Here is a 10,303-nt window from a genome sequence, read left to right on the forward strand (position 1 = left end):
GAAGTAGATATTTGTTTGCTCTATTGGTTTAAAGGCTTTAAGCATATAAAACTCCTTTGTCAGCTAGAATGTCAACTTTTTAAAACGTAAATGAGTGCAAATGTTTAACACGAGTTCCAAATGTGGAAAGGACATTCCGTATTTGCGGTTAATTCTAAAATTAAGCTACCTTTAGAATGATATTTCTGTAAGATCCAGAAATAACCAAGCGGCCTAGCCCCTAGATTCCAGCAACTGACATAAAACTAGGTGGAGGTTTCCCATTCTTCCCTGCCTTCTTACTCCAGCCGGCTTCTGTATCCACTCTAGATTGAATAGGGGATGTTTTGTGTAGAGATGGGCCTTCTCTCTTCCAGTCCAGCTCTGAAGTAACCGCCCCTTACCCAAGCTTTCTTTAAACTGTCATAACGCCATCAGAAGAATGTAGTAGGTGTGTCTCACGTATCCTCAAACAATTCCTGCAGCTTCCAGAATCCTTGTAATAGCCCACTGGACCACCTACGGCAACTCCACCCACTTCCATGCATCTGCTCTTCTTTCTAACCCCAGTACACAATCCTGCAGCCCCGCCCCCGCAGCTGACCAATCAGAGAGAGCAAAGTGAGCCGGATGGGGCGGGTCCAGTTTGGCGCTGACGACAAATCACCTGCCTTAGACCTCAGGGGCGGAAGCGGAAAAGAGCTGAAAGTCCTGGTTTGGCCTTGGGTTCCGCCGTAGGGGATGTCCCGTGCGAGTGCGTGAGATCCTGGGGCCTTACCTACTAGTGGAATCGGGTGAAGAGACGCCTGCCAGTGCGGGAGGTAGGAAGCTCGATTCCCCAAAGAAAAGAGCGAGTGGGCAGGCAGCTGCGAGACAGAACCGGAGTGTGCAGGGTCCTTAGAGGCCGGTTCCTGGTCGGTGCTGCTCTCCTGGAAGCCATGGTACAGGCAGAGCTCAGGGCGATCCCCAGGTGAGGGCAGCGGCTCTGCCTGGGATTCCACCGCAATAGAACCGGGTAGATGCGGGGTGGGGAAGAAAGAATGTTGCCTGCACTGCTCCCCAATAGCACCCTGAGCGGCTACATTTGCAGGAGCAGCAGCAGCAGAAGACACAGCGCCGGTCCAGGAGGCGGCTTGAGCTGTTCGTAAAGTCGCCCGACAGCTTTTTCTCCGTAGTATGCGAGTTGACAAAAAGCCAGAGAACAGGGCTCCCCATTACAATCTTTTCGAGCTCTTTTCCCTTGCTAACCGGATCTGATTGTGCGAAAACATGCCTTGCACTTGTACCTGGAGGAACTGGAGACAGTGGATTCGACCTTTAGCAGTGGTCATCTACCTGGTGTCCATAGTGGTTGCGGTTCCCCTATGCGTGTGGGAATTACAGAAACTGGAGGTAAGAGGGTTCTGCACCATCAGCCTCTACACTTTCTTCTACCCATCTGTAGTTGGGAAGGAGACACCCTTCCCCCATTTCTGCCCTAACAATCCTGAAAACCATCTAATGTAAACGAGCCCACTCTTAGGATATAAACCTCTCTAATTTCTTGTTCACGGTTCTTCAAGTCATGCTACAGGTGGAGGTGAGACCGGGTCGAGAAAATAGAATATATTAATATAGCTGCTTAGAAGGGCACTGTTTTGCAAGTATTCATCAGTTCCCTGAAAATAAGGTAATTTTATTCCTAAAATCTGATCTGTTCAGATATTGGACTAAACTAGGTCAAATAAACTACCTTGAAAACCATGTATTGAATTTTATTAGTTTTTTACTAGCTTCCTGAATCAAAGGATTCTCGTTGTTTTAACTTTGGTGTTCGTTTTTACTGTGGAAATTAGCTCTTACCCAACAAAGGTTTTGCAAAAACCCCCTTATATATATTTTTTGATGTCATATGCTTATTGTGACATCAGTAATGTACTACAAGCTGGAAAACCCCAAGGTAAATAACTCAGATATAAATATTATATAATGAACTTTAAATTCGGGGTTAATAAAACCCACCAAGTACTTTTACAAGGGACACCTATTACAAGAACTATAACAAGACCATGACTATTTTAGGCCCTTCTTCATTGTGGAAATGATTTTTACATAAACTGTATTTAATATACATTTGTGTTCTCTATTTAGACTAAATTATTTTCTGATGACTTTCCCATACTAGCATAGTCCATGTAGTTGTTCGTTTGTTTGTTTGTTTTTGAGACGGAGTTTTGCTCCTGTTGCCCAGGCTGGAATGCAGTGGTGAGATCTCGGCTCACCGCAACCTCCGCCTCCCGGGTTCAAGCGATTCTTCTGCCTCAACCTTCGTAGCAGCTAGGATTACAGGCATGTGCCATCACACCCCGCTACTTTTGTATTTTTAGTAGTGACGGGGTTTCTCCATGTTGGTCGGGCTCGTCTCAAACTTCTGACCTCAGCTGATCCGTCCTCCTCGGCCTCCCAGAGTGCTGGGATTACAGGCATGAGCCACCGCGCCCAGTCCCATATAGTTATTTTTTATTGTTGTTTATTTTTATTTTCTTTGAGACAGAGTCTAGCTCTGTTGCTCTGGCTGGAGTGCAGTGGCGCAATCTCTGCTCACTGCAACCTCCGCCTCCCCGATTGGAGCAGTTCTCCTGCCTCAGCCTCCCAAGTAGCTGGGATTACAGGTGTCCACCACCACACCCAACTAATTTTTGTATTTTTAGTACAGACGGGGTTTCACCGTGTTGGCCAGGCCGGTCTCGACTCTGACCTTGTGATCCACCCGCCTTGGCTTCCTAAAGTGCTAGGATTACAAGCATGAGCCACTGTGCCTGACCCATATAGTTATTTTTAATGGCCATGTAATATTCTGCTACATTAAATATTTCCCATTTGTTAGATATTTAGGTTATTTCCACAATTTGTCTACAAAAACTTAGGTATAAGCATCTTAATACATTGGGTTTTTCTTACTTTGAAATATTTCCTTGGAGCATGGTATAGGAACTACTTTAAAAGTTAATAATATGCATAATATCAGTCCAGTTTAAGACTTCTCTTAGTTGCTAGTTTCAACTGTGGTTTTTAGGTGCCACTAGGTTTTTTTTTTGTTTTTGTTTTTGTTTTTTTGAGACGGAGTCTGGCTCTGTCGCCCAGGCTGGAATGCAGTGGTGAGATCTCAGCTCACTGCAAGCTCCGCCTCCCGGGTTCACGCCATTCTCCTGCTTCAGTCTCCTGAGTAGCTGGGACTACAGGCGCATGCCACCACGCCCAGCTAATTTTTTGTCTTTTTAGTAGAAACGAGGTTTCACCGTGTTAGCCAGGATGGTCTTGATCTCCTGACCTCGTGATCTGCCCACCTGGGCCTCCCAAAGTGCTGGGATTACAGGCATGAGCCACCTTTCCTGGCCAGGTGCCACTAGCTTTTTAAGAAAAATTGGAATCTGCAATCTGTACTGCTAACATCCTAAGCCAAATTCTCAACATGTCTTGCTTGGTCTCTTCTCAACACACCAGCCAGAGTAACCAGTTAAAACATGGCACATTATGTGTGTCCTCTTAAATCGCTTCTAGTCCTAGAGTAAAGGCCAATATTCCTCACTATGGCCATCGGGGTCCAACATGATCTGACACTGCTCCCACCCGATCCCCCTCTGACTTTTTCTCCTCAAGTCCTAGGCTTCCACTGCTCGACTTTGCTCAAAAATCCCAGGCATTGGCCGGGCAGGATGGCTCACGTCTGTAATCCCAGCACTTAGGGAGGCCGAGGCGGGTAGATCACGAGGTCAGGAGATCGAGACCATCCTGGCTAACATGATGAAAACCCGTCTCTACTAAAAAAAAAAAAAAAAAAAAATTACCCGGGCGTGGTGGCGGGCGCTTGTAGTCCCAGCTACTCGGGAGGCTGAGGCAGGAGAATGGCGTGAACCCGGGAGGCAGAGCTTGCAGTGAGCCGAGATTGTGCCACTGCACCTCCAGCCTGGGCGGCAGAGCGAGACTCTGTCTCGCTCTAAAAAAAAAAAAAAAAAAAATCCCAGGCATGCTCCTTCCTTGAAGCTTTGCACAAAGTTTCCCCTTCTCAGAATGTCCTTTCCCTAGATATTCTTCTCATTCCTTTATGTTCTTCAGGTCATTACTCAGATGTCACTTGACTACTCTATTTAACATTGTCAACTTCCCCTCTCCAACTTTTCATACTCCTTTCTCTGCTTTATTTTTTCTTTTCCATAGGACTTACCACCATCTACCACAATACATATTTTACTTCGTTTTTTTTCCCCTTCTTTCTGCCCAAATGAGTGAGTCCCAATGATGAATCAGGCTTTTGTATACTATATGAGAGAACACTTACCTCCATAGAACTTAGTGGTGGAGACAAAAGGAACCAAAAAAAAATCAATAAAATTGTATAAAATGCTGTGGAGAAAACCAGAAAAGATCTGAGAAGTTACCATGCAGGGCAGTCTAATTGCATAACTTCAAAAGACCACTCTACCAGCTATGGAAAATAAAGCAGAAGTGAAGGGAATTTAGAAAGCTCTTTACGGTAGTGAGAGGTGGTAGGTGCCTGGGCTATGATGGTTTCTGGCCCCGGTAAGGATAGCAGGAATGGAAATGGAAAACTGAATTGTAAGTATTCTTAGAAGTGAGCAAACAAGACTTGGCGGGAGATTGGATTCCAGAGGAGAAGCAATGAGAGAAAGGAAGAAATCAAAGATAATTCTGAAGTTTTTTATTTGAACAACTGTGTAAATGGTGGTACTAGTTACTGAGATAGAAAATTGAGGGTTAGGAACAGGTTTGAGAGAAATTGAGTTCTGTTATGGACATTTAGTTTAATAAGAGACATTCAGTAGGCATGTTAGATATGCTGTTGGATATGCACATCTAATGTTCAGAAAGATTTGAACTGCAGATACAAATGTGGCAGTTTATCTTGGTCTGCCCAGACTGCTGTAAGAAAATACCATAGCCTGAGTGGCTTAAACTACAGAAATTTATTTTCTCACAGTTCTGGAAGCTCATCCCATGCCCATGGTGGAGCATATACTCATTTATTAGAATGGTAGGATGACCATCTGCCCTGTTTAAACTATTTTTCCCACTCTCTTGACTGACCATGTATACCTGAAGTGAATGTGCACGTGATGGCGTGCTGCTCTAGTCTTTTTACCTCAGCACACTTTTGTTTTTTTTGGGTTTTTTTTGTTTTTTTTTTTTTTTACCTCAGCACATTTACCTCATGCCCTTGGGTCAGTTCTACTCTCTCCCCTCAGGAAGATCAGGCCCAGAAAGCAATCTCTCCTATTCATCTCCACTCTCTGTTTTGAAGCATTTTGCTGAGGGAGAGTTAACTTATTCTTGGATGCTTGTCTTTAAGGGTTTTTTCTTTCCTTTCTTCTTTCCTCAAGTTACCATAGAAAAAAATCTGTTTATCTCCTCCTCATTTCGTGAGCCAAAAAACTCAACTCATGGCTGATAAGATTAAGAATAATATTACTGGTATCTATATCAGTGTGTCTCAAATTTGAATAAATTATTTAGAGGTAAACATAAAATTAAAGAATTATATTGATAATTTCTGCAGATACCTAGTGTTGAGTTATTCTATTATAATGTTACTTAAATATATACACACATAAAACAGGTTAAATTTCTTATGCATATAACTTTTATATAGCTCAAAAATCAAAACAACTGTAAAACCAATAATTAAAGTTAATGACATTAAGGTGGAGAGATGATGTTTTTCTTAAACTAAATTACCACTTGCAATGTAAAAATGATACTACAGGATTTTAAAATTTGGCCTGCAATGACCAAGTCTCTAGTCACTTGTTTTATGATTGTTTAAAAACAAAAACAACTTTCTTTATAGCACACTGAGGACACTTGACCTTCATTAGTCACAAGCACATCATTTTTCTCTTAAGTGTACCACGAAGTTCTAGTTTTTGGAACTAAAGCAATCAAAAACAGCAATTACTTGGCATTACTTTTTTTTTTCTTTTTTTTTTTTTGAGCCAGGGTCTCGCTCTGTCACCCAGGCTGGAGTGCAGTGGCATGATCATGGCTCACTGCAGCTTTCACCTTCTGGGCTCAGGTGATCCTCTGGCACCCAGCTAATTTTTTGTATTTTTTGTAGAGATGGAGCTTTGCCATGTTGCCCACGCTGGTCTCATACTCCTGGGCCCAACCATCTGCCCGCCTTAGCCTCACAAAGTGTTGGGATTACAGGCATGAGCCACCACGCCTGGCCGCAGTACCATTCTTAATGATCACTTTATAATAAAGAAGATCTGGAATATGCTTATCCTCTTATTATTTTATTAAATTGTCACTGAAATTTCACTTTCTTTGGTTTTAGTAACCTGTTGTCCACAATGGTCTGAAAATATTAAATGGAAAATTTCAGAAATAAGTAATTTATAAGTTTTAAATAACTTATTACAATACATAATTGTTCTATTATTGTTAACCGCTTACTGTGTGTCCAATTTATGAATTAAACTTTATCGTAAGTATATATGTATAGGAAAAAACATAGTATATGCATATAGGATTTGGGACTATCTACAGTTTTAGGCATTCACTAGGGGTCTGGGAACCTATCCCCCACATATAAGTGGGGACTACTGTATTCAATTTTAAATGAAATGGATAAAAGCAAAAAGCCCTGTAATATGAGTGCTCACATTCCTTTTAGAGTCTTCACCTCCATATATTTGCTTTTCATTTACTGCTTTGATTAACGCCCCCACAATTAGTAAGACTTTGTATTGGCTTTTGGTTTGTTTTTGTTTTTGAGACAGGGTCTCTGTTGCCCAGGGTGGAGTACAGTGGCACAATCATGGCTCACTGTAGCCTTGACCTCCTGGGCCCAAGCAGATCTCCCACCTCAGCCTTCCTAGTAGGTAGGACTACAGGCACATGCTTCCACGCCTCGCTAATTTATTTTTTGTAGAGATGGCATCTCGCCATGTTGCTCAGGCTGGTCTAGAACCCCTGGGCTCAAGCAATCATGAGCCACCTCACTCAGCCCTTTTCAAGCTTTCTATACATTTTAATGTAGAAATTTATTGTTGTAAAAATGCATTTGTTCTCCATACTTTTGTTTTCTACCTCTTTTATCTTTGGCCCCGGGTAGAGGAAGAAAAAGTCTTGTTCAAACAGTGAAACTGGGCCGGGCATGGTGGCTCATGCCTGTAATCCCAGCACTTCAGGAAGCTGAGGCAGACGGATCACTTGATGTCAGGAGTTCCAGACCAGGCTGGTCAACAGGGCGAAACACCGTCTCTACTAAAAATACAAAAAAATTAGCTGGGTGTGTAATCCCAGCTATTCGGGAGGCTGAGGCAGGAGAATCACTTGAACCCCAGAGGCAGAGGTTGCAGTGAGCCAAGATCGCATCACTGTACTCCAGCCTGGGCAACAGAGCAAAACTGTCTCAAAAAAAAAAAAAGAAAAAAGAAAAGAAACAGTGATACTTAAAGTTGCGGACCTCAGTTCTATTTTAATTGTAAACTGCTCAACCCTTCAAGCATCAAAAATAAATGCCCACCTTTTTCCCTTAAAAAAAAAAAAAAAAAAAAGAAATAATATAAAATTCCGCCCCCCCCCCCCAAATTTTCAATTTTAAAATTTTTTTAATTTTTTTTTTTTTTTTTTTTTTTTGTAGATCTCACTTTGTAGGCCCAGACTGGTTTCAAACTCCTGGCCTCAAGCGATACCCCCACCTTGGCCTCCCCAAGTGCTAGGATTATAGGCACAAGGCACTGAGCCCGGCCAAGCTCTTTCGTTTTAATATAAGAATTTATACTAACATGTTATTTTGTTTCTTAAGGTTGGAATACACACCAAGGCTTGGTTTATTGCTGGAATCTTTTTGCTGTTGACTATACCTATATCACTGTGGGTGATATTGCAACACTTAGTGCATTATACACAACCTGAACTGCAAAAACCAATAATAAGGTACGTCTTAATATATTTTGATTCCACCAGTGTTGTGTTGGCTTATTTTATAAATATGACATAAAACGTTTTAAATTTATGTTTTCCTTTTCCAATAGGATTCTTTGGATGGTACCCATTTACAGTTTAGATAGTGTAAGTATGTTTCATTTTTATCTCGTTAACTAAGAACTTGTTTGATGATACTAACTATAATTACAGAATGCTTAATGAAAGTTATGTTATTGACAATAAGGTGTCAGATTAATAAGAAAAGTAAAAAGATTCACTTGTTTCTAATGTTGATAGAGAATATAAAGTATGATAATTAAAAATGTAAAATGTGATATTATAAATGTTTAAAAATCTATAGCTGTTTGCTTTCTTTTAAACTTTCAGATTGGTAAAGAATGTAATATTTTAAATTATATTACCACTCTTTTTATTTATTAAGTCTTTTATTTGAACCAAAAATTTAAAAACCTTCCCCAATAGATACACATGAAATTGTTGTAGATGACTGCTTCTAATTTGAGTAAATATAAAGGAAATATCTTTAGTAGCATTATCTATGATCATATTAAGAAAAACTTCAGATTTAAGAACTTAAGTACTTACTTTAGCTTCTCTCTTTATTCATTATTTACCCCTCAAACACTTACTTTTTACCAATATCTAAGATGTTTATTGCTTTTAAAAATTCATTTCACAGATTGATAGCCCTCATAATGATAAATTTTAGAGAGTCGTATGTAAGTATATGACAAGACATCTCAAGCATAAAAATTAGCTTATTGTGAGTACCATGAATGGAGTGGTGATTCATTTTATCTTAGCTGCAACTATCTTTTAACATCTGTGCTTTTTCATAGTGGATAGCTTTGAAATATCCCAGCATTGCAATATATGTGGATACCTGCAGAGAATGCTATGAAGCTTATGTAATTTACAACTTTATGGGATTCCTTACCAATTATCTAACTAACCGGTATCCAAATCTGGTATTAATCCTTGAAGCCAAAGATCAGCAGAAACATTTTCCTCCTTTATGTTGCTGTCCACCATGGGCTATGGGAGAGTAAGTATGTTTGGTTTAATTCTTTTATGTTTTGGTTTTTTGTTTAAGCAGAGTTTTTAAGTAGCAGTCAGCTCTTTACAAGGTAGTACATTAAGTATTAATAGCAGAACAATAAGTATAAGATAGAGTTCCTGATGCAGTTCCTAGTTGTTTGAAGGCTAACAAAACACAGTTTTGTAATCCCACATATATGTTAGTCTTTTTTACATTATTAATCCCAAATCCAAAAATTAAAGGATTGCAGGTAAAAACAGTAATCATTTAATCAATATGCTTTTGCAGTTGAGAACCAAGGTCTGCAGATCTTACATAAGAACACACAGCTAGTTAAAAGACAAAGACAAGACAGTCTAGATTGTAGAACCGCATATGATATGAAGTAGGAGCAATAAGTAACAGTGTTTGGTAACATAATACATCAGCTTGCCTTATTATATGTTCATGTAGGACATTAAAATTTATGTCATTTCATTTTGAAAAATAAATTGAGGTTACAATTGCATTTATTATACAAATGAACCATTTGGTATTTTTCAGCAAGCAAACATTTGAAAACAGTGTTTTAGAAAGATTAATTTTGCAATATCATAAAGGATGAATTGGAGGGAAGAAGATTCCAGAGATGGGGAAATAGGAGTTTATAATAATCTATTTGTGAAATAAAACTGAAAAGGAGGGATGAGATTGGAATAAAAAAGAAAGGCAATAAGAGAATGCAACTGAAAAATCAATAGGACGTGTCCACTAATGCAACCACCCAAGGGGTTCACTTTGCCAGCCACCTAGACAGAACCAATTCATCAAGAGGGGAATTGCAAAAGATAAAGAGTAATTCAGACAGAGCCAGCTGTGCAGGAGACAGGAATTTTATTATTACTCAAATCAGTCTCCCCAGGCATTCGGGGAGCAGAGTTTTTAACGTTAATTTGCTGGATAGGGGGAAGCCAGTGAACCACGAGTACTGATTGGTGAGAGGTGAAATCTTAGGGAGTCGAAGCTATCCACTTGTGCCGAGTCAGTTCCTGGGTGGGGGCCACAAGGTCAGATGAGCCAGTTTATTGATCTGGTGGTGCCAGCTGATCCAACAAATGCAGGGTCTGCAAAATATCTCAAGCACTGATCTCAGGAGCAGTTTAGGGAGGGCCAGAATCTTATAGCCTCCAGCTGCATGACTCCTAAACCATACTTTTTTTTTTTTTCCTTGCCAAAGCATTTATTCTGGAGTTTCTCACCTTTTTTTTTTTTTTTTTAATTATACTTTAGTTCTAGGGTACATGTGCACAACGTGCAGGTTTGTTACATATGTATACATGTGCCATGTTGGTG

General features: G+C 40.2%; 1 protein-coding gene across 3 annotated transcripts in view; it reads left to right on the plus strand.

The window, feature by feature from the left end:
* The first annotated feature begins 628 nt into the window (after positions 1-628).
* Positions 629-10,303, plus strand: part of TMEM184C (transmembrane protein 184C) — a 24,091-nt gene continuing 14,416 nt past the window's right edge. Inside the window, exons 1-5 of one of the 3 annotated variants that reach the window (XM_025386117.1) lie at positions 685-733; positions 765-1,371; positions 7,790-7,920; positions 8,019-8,055; positions 8,772-8,977. In XM_025386117.1, coding sequence (XP_025241902.1) covers positions 1,249-1,371; positions 7,790-7,920; positions 8,019-8,055; positions 8,772-8,977 — 497 coding nt within the window. In that variant the 5' untranslated portion in view covers positions 685-733; positions 765-1,248. Of the gene's footprint in view, positions 1,372-7,789; positions 7,921-8,018; positions 8,056-8,771; positions 8,978-10,303 lie in introns of all 3 variants that reach the window. The other 2 variants (XM_025386118.1, XM_025386116.1) reach the window with 2 other exon arrangements.

The sequence above is a fragment of the Theropithecus gelada genome, chromosome 5 (assembly GCF_003255815.1).
Source record: "Theropithecus gelada isolate Dixy chromosome 5, Tgel_1.0, whole genome shotgun sequence".
Taxonomy (NCBI): domain Eukaryota; kingdom Metazoa; phylum Chordata; class Mammalia; order Primates; family Cercopithecidae; genus Theropithecus; species Theropithecus gelada.